General features: G+C 43.5%; 2 protein-coding genes across 4 annotated transcripts in view; one reads left to right on the top strand and one right to left on the bottom strand.

Annotated features, from left to right (window-relative positions):
* The window catches only part of TMEM168 (transmembrane protein 168), a 104644-nt gene extending 87470 nt beyond the window's left edge, over positions 1-17174 (top strand). The window contains exon 5 of the mRNA XM_087873283.1: positions 17020-17174. Within this exon, the coding sequence (XP_087729409.1) occupies positions 17020-17153 (134 nt within the window). The 3' untranslated portion in view covers positions 17154-17174. The remainder of the gene's footprint in view (positions 1-17019) is intronic.
* LOC117673572 (uncharacterized) overlaps positions 1-21500 on the bottom strand; it is a 45605-nt gene that overhangs the window by 2306 nt on the left and 21799 nt on the right. For 2 of the 3 annotated variants that reach the window (XM_034430995.2, XM_034430997.2), the window contains 8 exons: positions 20362-20423; positions 17744-17923; positions 14700-14782; positions 13680-13756; positions 13148-13285; positions 12184-12228; positions 9519-9557; positions 8973-9078 (listed from right to left, as the gene is read on the bottom strand). In XM_034430995.2, the coding sequence (XP_034286886.1) occupies positions 8993-9078; positions 9519-9557; positions 12184-12228; positions 13148-13285; positions 13680-13756; positions 14700-14782; positions 17744-17923; positions 20362-20423 (710 nt within the window). In that variant the 3' untranslated portion in view covers positions 8973-8992. The remainder of the gene's footprint in view (positions 1-8972; positions 9079-9518; positions 9558-12183; positions 12229-13147; positions 13286-13679; positions 13757-14699; positions 14783-17743; positions 17924-20361; positions 20424-21500) is intronic. The other variant, XM_034430996.2, reaches the window with a different exon arrangement.

The following is a 21500-nucleotide window of genomic DNA, read 5'->3' as shown; positions in this document are numbered from 1 at the left end:
CCGCCGGGGGGGTCGCCCGTCTACTGTGTTGGGCTGGTGCAGGTCGACCTCGCCGGGGTGGTGTTGGTCGACCCTGCCGGCGTGGTGATGGTGGTCTCCCTCACGGGGAAGTCGTTGGCTGGCTCTGCAGGGCCTCCATCCCTGGGTTGTCCCCGGTCTACTACCTTGCATTGGTGGTGGTCTCCCTCACTGGGGTGTGGCAGGTCGCCCTCGCCGGGGAGTTGCGGGTCTCCCTCTGTGCATTGTCCGTGGTCTACTTCGTCGTGGGGATGGAGGTCTCCCTCGCTGGGGTAGCGAATGGCCCCTCCGTCAGCATGGTGCTGACTCCCCTCAGACTGTGGGTACCAGTCTACTCCCTTGGATCGGCGATGGCTTGACTTGCTGAGGTGGTGTGGGTCTACCTCGCCGGAGTGTTGCCGTCCCTCCTCGCTGGGGTGCGGCAGGCCTACCTCGTAGGGGTGTTGTAGGCCTGCCTCCTCGGGGTGTGGTAGGCCTACCTCGTCGGGGTGTTGTAGGCCTACTTCGTCAGGCTGGTTTCCTTCCGCCTCCCTCCACCTTTTCCGGAGCTGGTCGATGTGATGTTTACAGACCTGTCCATCTTCCAGCTCCACTCTATAAGACTTCGGGCCAGTTGTGCTCTCAATTCTTCCTTTCAGCCATTTCGGAAACCCGTGGAAATTGAGCGCGAAGACAGGGCAAGGGCGGGGGAGGAGCGGCTGGCATCTGATGGCACCTCCGGGTTGTACAGGGGGTGTAGCCGGTCCAGATGTGACCTCAGTCTTCTGCCCATCAGCAGTTCGGCCGGGCTCTTGTGCGTCGTTGAGTGTGGCGTGATATGTTGAGTGAGGAGGAATTGGTCGATCCTCTCTTGCCAGTCGCCAGTGCCCATCTTGGTGAGAGCTTCTTTGGTGAGCCTCACCATCCTTTCAGCTTGCCCATTCCCGGCCGGTCTGTAGGGGGCAATCAGGGCATGGCGGATACCCAGCCCTGCCAGGAATGTTTCCATGGGCTTGGATGTGAGCTGCAGCCCATTATCGGAAACGAGGACATCCGGTAGCCCGTGCTTGTCGAATAGTCTCCGGAGCGCCTTGGTGGTGGCTTCTGTTGTTGTGGATGCCGTGGGCACGACCTCCAGCCACTTCGAGAATGCATCCACGACGATGAGGAGGTATCTTCCGCTCATCGGACCCGCAAAGTCTATGTGGATTCTCGACCATGGACTGCTGGGAGCCTCCCACTCTGTAGACTGGGCACGGGGTGGCGCTGGGCATACTTCCTGGCACGGGTCACATCTGGCAACCCAGGTCTCTATATCCTTGTCCAGGGTTGGCCACCACATGTAGCTTCGTGCCAGCCCCTTCATGCGAACGATGCCTGGGTGCCCCCTATACAGAGTCTCTAGCGTCTTATGTTGGAGTGATCTGGGAATCACGACTCTGTCGCCCCACAGGAGGCAGCCTTTCATAGTGGCTAGTTCTTGCTGCTTTCTGGCAAATGGGACGAATTCTTCTGCCATCTTTATTTATTTTATTTTAATTTTATTTTATTTTGAATTTGTATACCGCCCTTCTCCCTGAGGACTCAGGGCGGTGAACAGCCAAGTAAAAACATCAAGTACAAATATTAAAATACAGTTAAAATATATATATATAAATTTGGCCCCATTAATTAAAAACAATAAACAAAACACTTAAAAACACTTAAAAAATTAGGCCAGCCCGGCTTGCTGGAAAAGGAAGGTTTTAAGGGCACGGCGGAAGGCACTGAGGTCTTGGATTCTCCTTATCTCTGGAGGCAATTGATTCCAGAGGGTAGGTGCCCCCACAGAGAAGGCCCTCCCCCTGGGGGTCACCAGCCTGCACTGTTTGGCTGATGGCACCCCGAGGAGGCCCTCTCTGTGGGAGCGCACGGGTCGATGGGAGGTCGTCGGTGGCAGCAGGCGGTCTCGAAGATAGCTAGGCCCTATGCCATGGAGCGCTTTAAAGGTAATAACCAACACCTTGAAGCGCACCCGGAAGACCACCGGGAGCCAGTGCAGCTCGCGCAGGAGCGGTGTTACATGGGAGCGCCATGCTGCTCCCTTCACTACCCGCGCTGCTGCGTTCTGGACCAGTTGGAGCCTCCGGGTGCTCCTCAAGGGGAGCCCCATGTAGAGAGTGTTGCAGTAGTCAAGGCGAGAGGTGACAAGGGCATGGGTGACTGTGCACAGGGAATCCTGATCAAGAAAGGGCCGCAACTGTCGGATCAGGCGAACCTGACAAAAGGTCCCCCTGGTTACAGCCGTCAGATGTTCCTCCAAGGACAGCTGCCTATCCAGGAGGACTCCCAGATTGCGAGCCCTCTCTGTGGGGGCCAACGACTCACCCCCAATAGTCAGTGATGGAGTCAACTGACTATATCGGGATGCCGGGAGCCACAGCCACTCAGTCTTGGAAGGGTTGAGCCTGAGCCTGTTCCTCCCCATCCAGATCCGCACAGCCTCCAGGCACTGGGACATCACTTCAAGGGCATCGTTGGGGTGGCCTGGGGTGGAGATGTACAGCTGGGTGTCATCAGCGTATTGGTGGTATCTCACCCCAAAGCCACGGATGATCTCGCCCAGCGGCTTCACATAAATGTTGAACAGGAGGGGCGAGAGGACCGACCCCTGAGGCACTCCACATATAAGAGGCCTTGAGGTCGACCTCTGCCCCCCTGCCAACACGAACTGCGACTGGTCGGAGAGAAAGAAGGAGAACCATCATAATACGGTGCCCCCCATCCCCAACTCTTCCAACCGGTGCAGCATGATACCATGGTCGATGGTATCAAAAGCCGCTGAGAGGTCTAACAGGACCAGAACAGAGGAACAACCCCTGTCTCGAGCCCTCCAGAGATCATCAACCAACGCGACCAATGCCGTTTCCATGCTGTGTCCAGGCCTGAAACCCGACTGGAACGGATCTAAATAGGATGTTTCAGCCAAGAATTGTGGAAACTGTCGCGCGACCACACTCTCAACCACCTTCGCCAGGAAGCGAAGGTTAGAGACAGGACGATAGTTGGCCAATATTGTCGGATCCAGGGACGGCTTCTTGAGGAGAGGCCTCACCACCGCTTCTTTCAAGGCGGCGGGGAAGTGACCCTCACTCAACGAAGCGTTGATAACACCCTGGAGCCAGCCTCGTGTAACCTCCCGGGAGGCCAGTACCAACCAGGAGGGACATGGGTCCAGTAAACATGTGGCCGCACTAAGTCTCCCCAAAATCCTGTCCACATCATCGGGAGTCACAGCATCAAACTCCTCCCAGGTAACATTCTCAAGACTATTCCTCGTCACCCTGCCCTGATCTACCCAGAGTCCAAATCCCCCCGGATCTGAGCGATTTTGTCATACAGGTATTGTCCGAAATCCTCCGCCCTGCCTTCCAAGGGATCCTCCCGCGCTCCTGGATGGAGCAGGGAGCGGGTTACCCTGAACAGGGCAGCCGGACGATTCCCTGATGACGCAATAGAGGCGGAAAAGTAGTTAAACTTTGCCGTCTTTATCGCCACTAGGTAGGTCTTAATATGCGACCTTACCAGTGTTCGGTCAGATTCAGCGAGACTGGCCCTCCAACCGCTCTCTAGGCATCTTTTCCCGCGTTTCATCTCCCTCAGCTCCTCGGTGAACCAAGGAGCCGCGAGGGATCGACACCAGGTCAGAGGCCGCAAAGGCACGACTCGATCCAAGGCCCCACCAGCCGCCCGATCCCAGGCAGCTACCAGGTCCTCGGTCGAGTCGTGTGCCAGATCTTCAGGAATTGGCCCAAGCTCCGTCTGGAACCTATCAGGATCCATCAGGCGCCTGGGGCAGATCCATCTAATTGGGTCCGCCTCCCTGCGGCGGGGTGTAGCGGTTCGAAGGTCCAGACGAAGGAGTGAGTGATCTGACCATGACAAGGGTTTCATGTCTATATCCCCTATAATAAGATCACTCAACCACTGGCCAGAGACAAAAATCAGGTCCAGCGTGTGTCCCCCCCTGTGAGTGGGGCCATGAACTAACTGGGTCAAGTCCATGGCCGTCATGGAAGCCATGAACTCCCAAGCCATCTCCGACGTTTCACCAACGGACGGCAGATTGAAATCACCCATGACCATAAGCCTGGGTGTATCAACTGCCACCATGGCTATCACGTCGAGTAGCTCGGGCAGGGCCGTTGCCACGCAGCAGGGAGCCAGGTACATAAGCAGCAAGCCCATCTCAACCCCATGACTCCATCTCACAAAGAGGGACTCACACCCGGCAATCTGTGGCACAGTGGTCTCCCTCGGACCCAGACCTTCGTTAATAATAACCGCCACCCCCCCGCCCCTCCCCTGAGCCCTCGGCTGATGGAATGCTCTGAAGCCTGGTGGGCACATCTCAACCAAAGGGACCCCTCCCTCCGGGCCCAACCAGGTCTCCGTAATACCCGCCAGGTCTGCTCCCCCCTCTTGAATAAGATCGTAAATGAGGGGGGCCTTATTTACCACGGACCTGGCGTTGCACAGCATCAGCCGGAGGCCCAGGTCCTGAGTATCTGAGCCGCCTAGTATCCGAGGGGAGCCTTGAGGACCGGGGTGCGCAATCGCTCTCAAGTAGCGAGTGCGCACCCCCGGCACAAGATAAGGTCCTCTGCTCTCGCCATATCTGCCCCTCCCATCCACCGTGCTGATGACATCCCCAATCCCTCATCCTGCGCCCTCCAAACCGTTACCCTGTGCCGGGCTGGGCCCTGACCTAGGTGGATTACCCCCCCCCATCCCCTTTGGTCGCCCTCCCAGTTCCCCTTAAAAGATTATTAAAAACCCTAATTAAAAAAAACCCTCAATCCCCGCTTTAAAACATGCCACCTCTCGGGGCTCCAAAGCCCGTCCTTAAGGTAGGCCTTCGATAGAGTGGAAGGCCATCGCCGCGAGAGGGGGTCATCTCGCAGCGCGAGTAAATCTGCCAAGGTATAAGCCATACAAGTATGATGAGATGGAAAAGGGGAACCTTGGATGTCAGCGATATTTAAAGAGATGGCAAAAGAGGCTGGCCAGGATGAAGCTGGGGCCCCTTCACTCTCTCACAGTGATGGGGCGACCAGATCAGATGGTTGCAGTGCAGGCGGATGGCCACAGCCATTCTCTCACCGCGGCTGGATGTAAAAGGCCAACAATAGTCACTCTCTCCCTGCAGATGGAGCAGCAGTCCTTGACCTGGACTCTCAGCTTCTCCCTCCAGCCTGCAATCTCTCCTCCCCCGAGCCAAGGCCTAAAGATGGAAATCGGGCAGCAGGAATAAACTAGCCAGCAGCAGAAGGAGATAGAGAACAAACATAAAAATCCAGGAGGGTGATAATAAAGTCCCAGAGTCAGTAGTGATGGAAAAATGGGCCGACCTAATAGAGAGTCCAGGTAGCAACGGGGGAAGGCCATTTTCATAGGGGGGGGGCGAATCCAAGGGGGAAACCAGATGGTAATTGGCAATCCCCCTCTATCACTCCCCAACTCCCTTCGATGTTCCGGGCCAAATCACCCCCAATAGTCCTGCCCGTTTTCTCGAAGCAAATTCTGCCACGATCTTCCCAGGTCTCGGTCCATGTGGGGGTTTTTCAGGCGCAGCTGACCGCTGGACCATACACCCCGAGCCTCAAATCTGAGCCTCCGGGTGCCGGGTCCATCGCCCTCCGCTTCCTGCACCCCTCTCCCCCGGCAGCCCAGCTTTTTTCCGGCCACCGTCAAATCGAAGGGAGGCTTGGGTCGCTATAGATGATTCCCTCGGCTCCCTCAGTTCTCCATCCGTCTTCCCCATGGGCCACCCGCGCAGAACCCAAGACAGTACCTGTTTGGGCGTTCGGTCTTTCTGGGTCTGTGATGCCACGTCTGCGGAGGTGACTGGGCAAGCGAGGTCATTGTCAATGTGGAATAGTCCAAGTGTGGGGGCTGGGTCTTCCACCGACTCCTGGGATGGGCATCTGCTCAAGGCATCGGCGTTTCCGATGGTCTTGCCGGGTCTGTGGGTTAGAGTATATGAGTACCCGGCAAGGAAGATTGCCCAGCGTGTCATCCTGGGCGACATGTAGCTTCGTGTGGGTTTGTCGCCCGCGAATAGTCCCAACAGTGGCTTATGGTCTGTGATAACTGTAAAGTTCCAACCATACAGGTACTCATGGAAGCGCTTGATGCCCGCAACGATGGCCAAGGCTTCCTTGTCCAGCTGACTATAGTTCCTTTCGGTGCTGGACATCGTTTTTGAGAAGTACGCGATGAGTGCCTCTGTTCCATTTGGGAGTTGGTGACTGAGGACTGCTCCAATCCCGTAAGGTGACGCGTCGCAGATCAGCAGGAGGGGCAGCGTCTCGTGATATTGCATTAGGACGCTGTCTGAAGAGAGCAGTCCTTTGATGTTTTTGAAGGCTGTTTCCTCCTCTGTCCCCCATTTCCACGGAACCGCTTTCCCCAATAGGCGATGGAGTGGTTCAGTAGCTGTGGCTTTCTGTTTTAAAAAGACACTGTAAAAATTCAGTAGTCCCAAGAAAGCCTGAAGCTCCGCTTTGTTTTTGGGGGCTGGAGCTTCGTGGATAGCCTTAACTTTAGATTTGGTGGGGTGGATGCCAGTTCCATCAATGAGATAGCCCAGGAACTCGACCTCCTGGACCCCAATGATGCACTTATCTCTCCTGACTCTCAAACCCTTCTCCTTAAAGCGCTGTAGAACTAGCTTCAGTTGCTCAAGTAGCTGGGTTTTAGAGTGGCCGGAGATTAAGACATCATCGAAGTACGGTACCATCCCTGGAATGCCTTGAAGAAGGCATTCCATCATAGATTGAAAAATTCCTGGGGCTGCGCTGCCTCCAAATTGGAGACGGTTACATTTAAATGCGCCCCGGTGGGTGACAATTGTTTGTGCCTCTGCTGTTTTTTCATCTACTAGCAGTTGCTGGTAAGCCTGGGCCAGGTCCAGTTTGGCAAATATTGACCCACTCCCTAGTGAATGCAGCAGATGTTGCACCACTGGAACTGGGTATGCGCCCTGTTGCAAAGCCTTGTTGATTGAACATTTATAGTCGGCACATGTGCACAGATCCATCATGCTTCATGGGGGTCACAATGGGGGTCTCCCATGCTGCATGATCAATTGGCTCCAATACGCCTTGGGCAATCATCTTATCTAGCTGAGCATCGACTTTGGGCCTCAAGGCAAACGGAACTCTGCGGGGCTTAAGCCTAATTGGTGTAATTGCCTTATCTAAATTGAAGGAAATGGGCTTCCCCACAAATTTCCCCAGCTTACCATCAAAGACTTCCCTGAACTCTTCGAGGAGGGTGTCGAGTTCGTCCTGTCGGATTTGGTGAACTCCTTTGATCTCGAGCCTTAGTGGCTTGAACCATTCCATGCCTAGTAGGTTCGGGCGGCTGTTCTGGACGATGATGATGGGGAGGTTGTCCTGGAAGTTGTGATAGGAAATCCGAAGTGACGTTATTCCCAGGACTCCGATCGGGTTTCCTCCGAAGTCGACCAGCCTTGACCGTAAGGGCTTCAGATCTCTCTTGCAGACTCCAGGCTTGAGACGCTTCAGCTGCTGCCAGTCCATGATGGAGTAGATCGATCCCGAGTCTACTTCCATGGAACATGGGGTTCCTTCCACGTGCACTGTCACGTGGCACTTGGTGATGCTGTCGTCGTCTGAGTGGTCTATGGTCGTCTGATGGACTGCTTTCCTCCGGCCGCCGTCACTTTCTCCCCGTCTGGGCTGGTAGTAGGACCGTCTAGATGATCTCGCGTAGTCGTCATGATTTTCGCGCAGCCGGTGGCTGGACGGTTCTGGGGCTGGATCCTCGGCTCTGCAGGCTTCGGCGATGTGACCCCTCTTGTTGCAGCATCTGCAAGTCGCATCTCTCCACCTGCACTTGGCCCTGGCATGGTCTCCTCTGCAGCTGGCACAACGTTCCCCCTGATCGCCATTTTGAGCGGTTTCCCGCCTTGGGGGTCTGGAGACCTTATGCACGGCCATTTCTTCCTCCGAATCCGATCCGGCAGCTGACTTCTCTGTGGAAGATTGGGGTGCCCTCTGGATCTTGTGGATCCCTTTGGCTCTTAGCATCGCGGCTGCCGGTTTTTCGGATGAGGCAGCTGTGGCCTCTTCCACGACATCTTTGAGCACCAACTTCTTTCTGCTCAAGAATTTTTTCTGGAGGGCCCTGTCCCTCATGCCAAACACAATGCGGTCACTGATGGCATTGTCCACATTGTCAAATTTGCAGTTTGCAGCGATTTGGCGCAGGGTGGCCACGAATTCTTTGATTGATTCGCCTTCACGTTGGTCCCTCTGGTGGAAGGTGAATCGGCTGGCAACCGGGGTTCCCGTTGGTGCGTAGTGGTCTTGGAGCACTTGCTGCAGATCCATCCATGACATCTCTTCGATGTCCCTCGGTGCCACGAGGTCAACGACCATCTCCAGGACTTCGGTACCGCAGTGGGCCAGGAATAGGGCTCTTCTGCGGTCGTCGTCCACATCTCGGATGTTGTTGCCCCTCAGGAACTGGCAAAAACGGATCATATAGGATGTCCATGTCTCCTTTCCTGGTCGGAAAGGGGCTAATGTCAGCAACGCGGTTTCTGGTGCCGCCATGCTTCAGGTGACTTCTAGTCAGTGACTTCAGCTCAGTGACTAGCTCTTTTGTGGTGTTGGCAGAGTGCCACGAGGTTCGTCGCTTTGGTCCTTGGTACCTTCGTCGCCAGTGTTAGATCGGCGCAGGGAAAGGAAGACGCGACCAGCGTTGGTCCATTCAGTACTTTTATTTCAGCTCTGAATGAAGGCTGACGGCTATGCTGCCGGAGCTCTTTTATATGCTTCGGCAGACTCAGCCGTCCAATGACAGCTGTTTGAATTTCCCACCGGTGGATTAGCCAATCCCCGGCAGATGTCCTTATAAGGACATAACAATACTATACTTTTCTTTACCCCAAGTGACCGTCTTACCATGAAACGTGATTCGTTCTTCACAAAACCCAGTCTACTGGCTTTGATGGTTTCTTTGAATATTTCCTGGTTCCATTTGCTTCATAACTCTTTGATTCTTCATCTTCTACAGAGAAGGGACATTTGGTCTAGTCAGCACATTTTTATATCTAAGCATCCTTTGAACCAAACAAAATCAGTTGATTTCTATATTTATTTCAAAATAAGTGTTCTTATATGCTGGATTAACTGCACATAAGTGGCTAATATGAGATTTCTTCAAATTTCTGACGAGGAAAAGCAATTTGTCTTTTGATATATAGATTCCCACCTTGTGTGGATCTGGCTTGCCTGCAATATATGATGTATAATCTATGTATAATAAATGTGGAGCACATTCTTGTGTTTCCCTCTGCAAAGTCTAATTGGTTAATATTATAAGACAAATTCTGCAAATTACTTTAAAGTTGATGATCATGACAACAGGAAGAGAAGAAGAAGAAAGAGCCAAAGAAACAATCATAACATGATTTTTTTTACAAAAAGTTATTAAGAAAAAATAATTACCAAATCCCCATGTTAATGATGAACTCAAGTCTTTCTTCCCTAAGGACAGATTTAGATATAAAAAAAGAGTAAATGTTAGGATATATTAGCAATGCAATGACAAATAAAATAACAACTATATACTTATTTATGAAATAACTTTATATATTACACCCTTCCATTTAGCATGTGCTCAGGGAAATACAATTTAAAAATATATTAAAAACATCTTATAAAATAAAAGGGAAGAATTTTTATTTAGGGAAATTTGGAAGTGGCACTCAAACTGAGGAACAGTAAAATATATAAAATAGTATAGTCTTTCTTCCCTTCTAAAATAATATAGGGAATTAATCCCTCATTTCTGGGGAGGAAATTCCACAATTAGTATGCTAATTCTCCAAATTAATATATAATTAAATATATATGTAGTCCTCAATTTACAACAGTTCATTTAGTGGCCATTCAAAGTTACAAAGGCACTGGAAAAGTGACTTATGACCATTTTTCATACTTATGACCATTGCAGCATCCCCATGGTTACATGATCAAAATCCAGACACTTGGCAACTGACTCATATTTATGATGGTTGCAGCATCCTGGGATCATGTGATCACCTCCTGACAAGCAAAGTCAATGGGGAAGTCAGATTCACTTAACAACCATGTTACTAACTTAATAATTGCACTGATTCACTTAACAACTGTCAAGAAAAGTAATAAAATGGGGCAAAACTCATTTAACAAATATCTTACTTAGCAAGAGAAATTTTTGGCTCAATTGTGGTTGTAAATTGAGGACCTGTAAAATATGTGTATGTGTGTGTCTGTGTATGTGTGTAAATGTGTTATGAATATGAATGAATATATATGTGTGTGTATATGTATGTATGTATATGTATGTATGTATGTACATGTAGATATGTATGTATGTATGTATGTATGAGAATTGGTTCATAACATATTAATGAAACAGAGATGGGCATTGCCACCTAGAGTCAGACACAACTGGGCAGAAGAAACCTTTACCTTTATAATGTTTAACTAGATAAAACAGATCTAAATCAACTAAATATATATATGATCATTTGCATATTTCTTAGAAAGGATTCATTTCATAGTATATTTAATTCATTTCATATATATTTAATATATATATTAAATTCATTTCATATATATTTAATATATATATATATTTAATAGTAATAGCATTTAGACTTATGTACTGCTTCACAGTGCTTTACAGCCCTCTCTAAGCGGTTTACAGAGTCAGCATATTGCCCCCAACAATCTGGGTCCTCACTTTACCAACCTCGGAAGGATGGAAGGCTGAGTCAAATGAATAAGAACAAAAACTCTAGGTTTCCCATTTTAGATTAATTTCCCCCGCCCTACTCTTACATACATCTGAGATAATGCTTACCGTAAACCATAAATGAATTATTTAAGCGATGCATTCATTATAGTCTTCAAAATGTGATGAATTCAACAGAACTTCAAACCATGCAATAATCCAGTCAAATGTATGCAAAACTGTAGCCTTTATGCTGTGTATTGGGATTGATTAAACTACAAGTAGGTCTTGATTTACATTGATCACTTAGCAAGCATTTGAAGTTATGATAGACCTACCAAAAACTACTTACAACCAGAGTCCACAATTCCAATAGCTTGGCTGGATATTATGTGGTCATGTGACCACACTTTGGGCACTAGGCAATTGTCTCACATTTATGGCCATTTGCAGTTTCCTGCAATCACATCACCAACTTTTATGACATTTTTGCCAGAAACTTCCAGTTTCCAGCAAAAGCTGCCATAGTGAACAATGGGTTTATTTAATGACCATAGTATTTGCTTTATGACTGTGCCAGTCGCTCAAAAACTGTGGCAGAAATTTAACAAATGCCACAAATAAAGATCATAAAATCAGGTTAGTCATGTCATGATCCGCTTTATGGCCCTCATGAAGGGGTGAAATGCTCCCGGTTCACCTGAACCGGTAGTAAAAAGGCTACAGGTTCGCTGAACTGGTAGTAAAAAATGTAAAAAAAAAAAGTTCCAAAGATCAACTGAGCGATGTGCGATCGTCGGAACTTTTTGTTTTTTTACATTGTTAGCATTTTTTTTATTACCGGTTCTCTGGAACAGGTAGTTAAAAATGCTTTTAAAAGTAAAAAAAAGGCTCTGATGATCAAGTGCTTAATGCACTGTAAGCCGCCCTGAGTCTCCGGAGAAGGGCGGCATATAAATCAAATTAAAAAAAAAAAAAAAAAGTGCCACAGCTGTGAAAGTCAGAACCTTTTTTTAACCTTTTAAAAGCATTTTTAACAACCTATTCGTGCCTCGCATTTAGTCCGTGGTGGGCACTGCGCATGTGCGCATGCAGCGCGCATTTGGCATGCAGCATGCATGTGCAGCCAGTGAGTCAGTTCAGATTTCACCATTGCCCTCATGACTTTGACCGTAGTTGCCAGGCTCGATTACAGTTATAAATGGAGGAAAGCCTATATGCATTATGTGGAAATTCAGCATGTTCTCAGGTTTCCTTTCTAAGCTTCTGTTAAATCTTTCAAATATGTTGAATATGTTAAGGTTTTCATATGCTAAATTTGAAGGATTATCATAACTAACAAAATTAGTCACTAACAAAAACAGTATTATTAATAATAATGGTAATAATTACCAGATCCCCGTGTTATTGATGAAAATGAACTTGAGTCTTTCTTCACTAGAATACCAGGCCAGAGTTCAAGCATATTTTAAAAAGACAGAGCAATAGGTAGGGGAAAAAAGAATGAATAATCTATCTTGTATAATCTTTCTGCTGCATTGAATAAGCATGATTACATTGGGATAGCTGAATAATTATTTAAAGCCATAAAGCTGCTTCATGCAATTTGAATAAATATGTGACCTAATATAAGCAGAAAGGACACAGAATCAATTGGAATACTATTGCACATTCCATCTTCCTGGATACATTAGAACTTTGAGAACATCTGTGGCCCTAAAGAGCTTTGCTCTTCCATAAAATAGCTGACATTTAGGCCACTGCTGAACTATTTGTATCTAAACATGACATAAAAGAAATGGTAATTTTGATATGCCCAGGGGCTTCAGACTATTGACTTTAATTTCTGTGAAATCAGAGAAAGCCTATATATAATGTATATTTGAGTTATCTTTGATCTTAATTAAAGTTGATTTATTGGTTCAATTTATATGCTGCCCTTTTCCGGAGACTCAGGGTGGCTTACAATGCGTTAAGCAATACCCTTCATACTTTTGTTTATATCTGCGTAGTAGGGCTTTCAGGGCCCCCCTAAGCGGTGTTCTTTTGATTTGATTTGATTCTTCTATTATTCTAATAGTTTCTGTAATTGGCAAGTTACAAATATATCACAGTTCAGTAAGCAATAGAAAATTCACAGTAAAATAGTAAAATAGGGCAAGATTGTGAGAAATTAAGTGTCCCTGTAGCAGTGATGCTTGCTATAAATCATCATTATCAAATGGCCCTTTGACAAAGACAGCCTGGAAGTCTACAATCAAAGTCTACATTATTATATAGTACAGGAAAATGGTATCTAGAAAAAAGATTATGCCCTCTTACTCTTATTCTGTTCAAAAACCTTTGCAGTATTTACCATTAAGTCCTATACTTGATTGCCTGACTGCTTCTGTGTATACTTTTCTTCTTTCTAAGGATGTATTGTCGGAATATGTTGCAAGAGATCCACATCTAAATGATTTCTTTGATTGTCCCACATCTCTAGTTATGTTTGCTGCCAATTCAGGAATACAACAAACAAAATGCATTAAAGAGTTAAGCAATTAAAGAACAAAAAATTAGCCAATTCCTTGTAAAAAAAAAAAAAAAGAAATAAATCTTATATGAACAGCTTCTACTGTTAAACTCACACCCCTGTACTTTATACACTTTTCTATATCAAATCAAGTAAGTGCAAAATCCAACATTCACAAGATAGTGAAGCAAACAAAGTAAAATCTACGAAACTCGTCTATGCCAAGGAAAAATAATATGTGTATTAATTTTTTTGGAGATTAAAACTATTAATCAGGGTTATATAATCAAGGATATGCTGAATAACACAACTAAAGTAAAAGACACTAACAAAAGGAAGTAAAGTAGCATTATATACATTCACTCATTCTTACAATTGGCTGCATATGTAGCTCCATCAAAGAGGTTGATTTCTGTTATGGTGTGAAAAGCATTTAGAGACCACAAGAATCTGTAAAACAATTACTATAGCTTTATTATCTTTTTACACTTTATATATATAAACTTTAAAGGGTCATACAATCTGAAACAGATAAAGTTCTGATAAAGAAAACAGTTTGCATCTGCAAATAAGTGATACATGTAGATGCTATTATTCTGCACATGTAAAGGGAGCTTGCAAACACACTCACATACGAGACATGGTGAGTTGGGCACTCCACTTCCCTCAAGAGAGGGGGGTGTCTTGAAGCCCATCCTTCACAATCTCTACTACACATTCCATACTTCCAGGGCAACTATTCAGTAAATATTGCCTCTTAACAACTTTTTCTGCAGAAATCCTCTATCATGTTGAATTACTCAGAAGCAAGCAAAGTGGCAATCTCTTCTCATTCATTTCATCTTATCATAATTTCCTTGTGCTAAGATTAATTATTATCTTTCTTTTGTATGTATATTAATTAAAGGGGGACTGAGAAAACAAGAGATGGGGGAAATGAACTGCTTCCACTCATGGCTGAAATGCACACACACATACACACACAAACCAAGCTCCATGGATACATTCTAATGTATATCTGATTTAAATTAGTTTATTATTGCATTTTTCCTTATTCTCAATCCCACTGCCAAGTCAGGGCTCTTCTTACATGCCGAGTGAGTCAACTGTTCTTCTCTTAAAGGAAAAACACCAAAGACAAAACAGGAATTGTCTTCTTTTTGGAAGCCACTTAAGAAAACAATATTCCTGTTCTTTGTTGACACCAGCATTTGATCTCCCTGGGCACTGAATTTCTCCATCAACTATCTGGATTGACAAGTTTAGGTTTGATTGGCAGGTCAGATTAAGATTTTTCTTTAACTCTTTCATGTGTGAAACTCTTCGGATGGGAGGTCTCCCTATTCACTATGTATATAACAATGATTTCCCTGAAGCTTATAGTTATACTCACTTATCATAGAAAGAGAGCATTTTAGGATGATAAAAGTCTTCCACATCACAGAAATCCTTACTGTCCCAAGAGAGAACCAAGGCCTAATGGAAAACAAATACATATTTCATACCTGGATAATTACAGTGCTATTTGAAAAATATAATTAGACATTTGAAATGTAAGATTTGAGAAATTCTCATTGAAGTTGAGCTTGATTTCTGAGGTCTTCATTCACATAGTTGTCTTGGCCGCAGTTCAGAACTTGTCTGTTACTAGTTTCTTCCAGGATGTGGTTTTGATTTCCTAATCTACCCTACACTCTTAATAACTTCTGGTGATTTCCTGTTAAATAGCTATCAAAGTCTGATCCTGTTTAGCTGTGCAAGATCAGTTAAAGTTGGCTAGGTGCAGCCACGGGGCAGGATTTAAAAATCTGTACTAGATTTTAGAAGTGTAAAATGTTGTCTCTTTATTAAAGGTAAAGATTTCTCTTTAAAGGTAAAAAGTTAAAAGAGAAGTTCCCTAAGGATGGACACGAGCATGAATCAGAAAGCTTGGAAGACAAAACCTCTGGTCCTGGTGGCCGACCCAGGTTGGATCCTGTAACGTTATTCTTGGACACACCTTCATTCGTAAAGATTTCCCCTGTCCAATCATGTCAACTCTAAGAGCAGAGCTCATCTCTGTTTCCTAGCTGAGGGAACCAGTTTGTCTGAATATATACCAATGCTTTTACCTTCTCACCAAATTGGACCATATTTATCTACTTGGATTTGCATGCTTTTGAACTGACAGGTTGATAGGAGCTAGCTAGGGCAAGAACGGAAGCTCACCTCATCACATGATACTTGGATCTTGAATTGCCAACCTTTCAGTTGCTGAGCCCAAAGGCTTAACCACTAGGCCACAGTAGAGAATCACATTTTGGTAACAGGGTAAAGAATCTTGGTCAGGTTTTCCCAATCTGGTGTCCTCCAGGTAGTTCGACTTCAATACTGAGAAACAATAGCCAATACAAAGAACTACATTATGCAAAGGCTTAGTTGTCTGGAAAAGGTTTTAATGTAGAGAAAGGTGGAAGGAAAGAGAAGACCAGCAGCAAGGTCAGTCAGTTATAATGATGATGACTGCACCAACTGCACCACTGATTCCATGTGGATGTAATAGTTTATTTGCGGTTTCTGAAATGTTTTTGATGTATGCCAGTGTTATTTTTTTTTACAGCTTGTCTTGGTTGTGCTGTATTGGGTTGAGTGGTCAGGCACTTTTTAATGCATGCATATCCATTTTGTTGGAAGATGTTGTCTAGATGCTCTGTTTCCTTTTTCTGCTGTCCAGGGTTGCTGCAGTAGCAGGTTGGGTTGTTGCTTTAGTAGTGAAACACTTGATTGGTGTGGGTGTTTTTTCAGTACACTTGTGTTTCTTCTAGTTTGCCCTTGTGGTCTCTGCTGATCAGGATGTCTAGGAAGGGTAGTGAGTTGTTTGTTCCTCTCTGGTAAACTGGATTTCTTTGAGGAAGTTGTTGATGATTTTATGGATGTTCTCTAATTTGTCTTTTTTTATTATGGTGAAGGTGTCATCTTTATATCTGATCCATATTTTGGGTTGTATTTGTGGAAGTGCTATCAATTTCAGACATTGCATTACGATCTCTGCTAAAAGTCCTGAAAGCGGTGATCCCATAGGTGTTATAGTGGTTAAAATGCTGGGTTCATCGACCGAAAAGTCAGTAGTTCAATCCCAAGCACTGTGTGACAGGGTAAGTTTCCATTCCTGCCCCAGCTTCTGCCACCTAGCAGTTCAAAAGCAAGCAAAAGTAGATAAATAGGTACCACATTGGTGGAACCGTAATAGTATTCCATGCGCCTCAGCATAGTCATGCCAGTCACATGATCACAGAAGCATCTTTAGACAACGCTGACTGCCCAGCTAGGAATCAGAGATGAACACCACCCCCAAGAGTCAGATACAACTAGAAAGGGGAAACTTACCTAAATTTTTATAATACAACACTAATTTTTAGAAATGTTCAGTGTATGAATCTCACTGCTGTCTCAGATTACAAAAACATTACTGAAAAGCTGATTGACTATTGAGAAAATTCAGACATTTTGGTGATTTCTGCTACCATTACTGCATCACTGCCCTAATAGGCATTATTGGTGTTATTCTTGGTTACAGGTTCAAAATGCTTTAATATTCCATGAGTGGTCCAAGCTTTATTTCATTAATATACTTTATTTTATAAGATATCATCACGTCTGTTTTCCTAGGTAAACTTAGAAATCTCTTTTTTAAAAGCAACTATAAAGCTGAAACCAGATGTTTTCTTTTTAAGGACTGCTGGACAAAGAGCCTGAAAAAATATTTGGAACTTTGTTATTATATATGTTGACTGTAGAAGAATCCTGTATGCATAAAAATGGAAAGAAAGACATGTCAATTCCCACAGTGAAATGGACGGAAAAGTGATGAAGTTGGTGCAGATGGCAAAGCTGATTGTTTTAATTAGAGAAGAGTTTACCAGGTTTTGTTTTCACTTCGAAACTAGTTTTGGACTTCATGCTTAAAACAAAAAAAATATGAAATTTTGATCTTAGGTTTTGATGACTAGATCAACTTTGCTGTTGTAGAAACGGCTTGTATCTACAGTACTAGAAATGTAAAGCAAAAAGTTGACTGTATTTTGTATTCTACTGCATCGTAAAGAGTTGGAAGTCACTGCTTTCTTTTTCTTTCTTTTTCTTTTTTCATTACACTCCTTTTCCCTTTCTAATCTTTATTATATTTGTATTTTATATTACAAACTTTAATACAAAAATTTTTAAAACGAAAAATTATTTTCCTTACTGGAATTAAGAGCAAGTGGAATGTAAATAATTGTTTGTAGCATTGTCAGTAGTTGTGTCCATAAATATGAGAGTAAACCATACCTCATACTAACAAAAACAATATATGCCATATTTCTATTATTCTGTCACTAATTTGCAGTTTTAAAAAAAATACTCAAACCATTATGAGATAAACATATTAAACAATAGGTTCTAGGAGAACAGGATTACCTTTTCATGATCTTTATTTTTCTCTGAAGGCAGGCTACCCAAAGAGCTTAAAATAGCTCCCCTTAATATCAAAGTACAAATATGAGATGAATTCAGTTTGAAACTAGCATTCAAATCAACCAGGGCTCTCCTTTTTTCTTTTGCTGAGCTCCATACAAGAGCTCTGATACAGTATACATCCTAGAAAATAGAAAACATAATTTCAGCTCAAACTAAAAATACCCAATGACCTCAGTATTTTAACAGGAGTACTAGTTGAATTAGGACAAGAAAAATCTGAGTTAAATCCCCAGCCAGCCCTGGAATTTAATTTGTCCCAATTAATAGCTCTCAGGCCACTATACTTCACCCATTGTAAATAACCCACCCTCTACAGGATAAAAACTTAGAAAATATTGCTTTATTTCTTGAGCAGTATTATGTGTGTGTCATGAAAGCACATAGCAAAACAGCAAAAAAATGGATTTAATAAACCAAGTTTTTAAAAGCATTTAAAAGTGCATAGCAACCTTATTTTAAGTACATGATGATAGGGGATTGCAGACCTATCCAAGGAAGATATTTGCAAATAGTGTTCTTGTGCTCCCTTGAGGGACAACATTCACTGATCATAACTTACATGTTCAATTTGATGGTATCAGGTGCCAGAATAAAGTCAGAAAAATTAAGTCTGTGGGATATCAGCTAATTAGAGTGAGAGCCAACATCACTCTTTGTTTCTTCCCAGCTTCACCCCCAAACAGTTATGAAACTAATCAAAATTAGTGGGTAGGATTTAAGGGGACAGGATATTTTATATACTTTGACTCTAGGCCAGGGGTGTCCAATCTTGGCAACTTTAAGGCTTGTGGACTTCAACTCCCAGAAGCTGAAGTCCACAAATTTTACAGTTACCCAGGTTGGACATTCCTGTCCCAGACTATTTCATTCAGCACCTTAAACTACATCAGGAAATCAATTTGAAGCTGATGGAGCACTTTCAATACAATATTCAATAAAGATAATATACAAATTGCAGTGGGTTCTTGTCTGTTGCATTTTGAACTAGCAAGAATTAGTGCTTTTCAAAATATAGTAATAAATAAAATTATTGCCATTATCATGAAGTCACAGTGACCTCTTTGACACATTTTGAATAAAACGAAGTATAATTTACCACAATGTCTCAATCAAGCTATCTTTTATTCTAAGATCTGAATGGAAAAAAAAAACCTAACTGACATCTTATAGTCAGCTTTAAGAGGGACGGTGCTCCTAATTCTAACTGCTGAATAGACAAAGAATGACAGAAGTCTGTATGTATGGGAGATATCAATTTTTAATAACTGAACAAATAAACTTTTTCTTTCCTACAAAATTATAAAAGAAAATGGCATGATGGATGTCCTACTCCTTGCATACAATGAAAGAAAGACCATGTATATAATGCATGCACCAGAGCCAATAATTAATTAATGTAAACCCCTATCTTATTGGCTCTGGTGCATGCATTAATTAATTAATTAATTAATTAATTAATTAATTTGAATCCCTATCTTATTGGCTCTAGTGCATGCATTATATACATGGTCTTTCTTTCATTGTATGCAAGGAGTAGGACATCCATCATGCCATTTTCTTTTATAATTAATAGTTAATAATAGTTAATAAATTAATGTGAACTCCTATCTTGTTGGCTCTGGTGCATGCATTAATTAAATTTATATGCCACCCATCTCACAGAGCAGTTTACAAACAATAAAAAAGATTAATATGGAAACAGTTAAAATTGAAAAATCACATAAGAGCTAAAACCAAGGGTATGGATTGCATGGGAGTGAGGTCTTATCCCATATCTCCAGTAAGGAGCACTCCTATTGGAGCCCCAAGCCAACCAGCAAAATCAGGATAGCATGTTCCACAGGGCAAGGGCCATAGTAGAAAAGGCTCTTCTTCTCAAGCCTGTCAGCTAAAATTCATTAGCAGATGGGGGTTTCAGTAAACCCCTTCCATTGGAGCAAGTGGAATAGGCTAATCCCACTGGGGTGAAATAGCTTCTCAGATGTTATGGCATAATGCCATCTTACTTCTATTGACCTACCCTCCTGCTGCAGACATTACTGGATATCGGAATCTAATGACTTGAGGGACACTTTCCATATATTATAAATTACACTTTTAATCTGATAATATCAACTGCTTGAATGCAGGTAGAGCAATTAATTCTATGGCACCTCATCTAATTTGAGAACCAATGTTTCCTGAGATGCCTTTCATTTAAGCAAATGAAACAAATTGTTGTCAATCCTAATGCTTCACTAATTTTTTTTTAATGCATAGCTCCAAGTTCGGTTTACTATTTCTTTTGTTTCTTTAGAGAGGGTTTCTATAAGAAGTTTTCATTCTTTGGTTTATCCAAAAGATACCTTTACCTTTCTTGTTTCTATGAGAAGAGAACATCTAAAAATTGCCACAGAAATAAAATTCTATAATTCTTTGTTTCTTTACTAAATATTTCTTTATAATTTTATATAAATCTATCTATTCACAGCAAGTGAGAGGAACAACCCATTTGAGAAGATCTTCAATCACTGTAGGAAACATATAGCTAGATAGAAAATTTCTTCATTATTACTCACAGGATTTGAAGAATCTAAATTAACAGCTCTTGTGGAATCACGTATAGCTTCTTTAATCTTGCCTGGAAATAGAAACAGTAGAGAGACACATAGTGGCTTTAGTGGTAGAAAAAGGAGGCTTACAATTTTTACCTCACACACTTTTTGTCAAATCAGCAAAAGGACCTAAATTTTTGGGCCTCCAATATATAAATAACAACTACTAGGCCTGGTTCATACGCAACGTCAAGAATCATACAGACTAAAACTGAACCTTGGTTAAGTCTCTGTCTCTACAATATAGGAGAGAGAAATGGAAAGCACAGGTCAGAGGTTTGACGAGAACTCATCAATGCAGCATTCAGCTACTGTATTATTTTGAGTAAACTGTGAACAATTTCTTCCAAAACTGCCTATGTTCAGCAGTGGAATATAAAAGATACATAGAAAGGATAAAAACAAAATAAACCAAAAGGACCAAAAAAGATTTCAAAATAAATATATATAGAGAGAGAAACAGGCTAGATCAAAATCAAAAATAGTTACATTGCACTTTAAGTACAAATCCTATATACAGTAATCTGATTGCAAATCAATCCAAAAGCATCATATAACCCATTCAGGTTTTATTTCATTTTGAGTCCTCAACATGTGTGCACACTGGATATATTCCACCTATACACAATAGGTATAGTTATACAGAAATGGGTTTTTGTCCTATAGTTATACTGAATGAAACATAGACTTTCTTCCTCCAGTTAATTAAATAATTTCTAACAGAATAATAGAGTTCGAAGGGATTTTGGAGACCTTCTAGTGCAGGGATGTCAAACCCGCGATGACACGTTGTCATCATGTGATGTATCGCAACTTTTTCCCCCTTTGCTAAAATGGGGATGGGCATGACCAGCATGTGACGCACCCAGTCCACGGACTGCAAGTTTGACACCCGTTCTAGTCCAACCCTTTGCTCAAGCAGGAGACCCTGTATCATTCCAGACAAGTGACTGTCCATTCTCTTCTTAAAAGCCTCCAGTGATGGAGCACCTACAACTTCTGTAGGCAAGCCATTCCACTGGTTAATTATTCTCACTGTTAAGAAATTTCTCCTTAGTTCTAGGTTTCTTCTCTCCTTGATTGTTTCTTCCATCCATTGTTTC

The sequence above is a fragment of the Pantherophis guttatus genome, chromosome 7 (assembly GCF_059756535.1).
Source record: "Pantherophis guttatus breed Tessera chromosome 7, ASM5975653v1, whole genome shotgun sequence".
Taxonomy (NCBI): Eukaryota; Metazoa; Chordata; class Lepidosauria; order Squamata; family Colubridae; genus Pantherophis; species Pantherophis guttatus.
The sequence above is the reverse complement of the archived record's forward strand: the minus strand, read 5'-3'. Positions and strand labels throughout refer to the sequence as shown.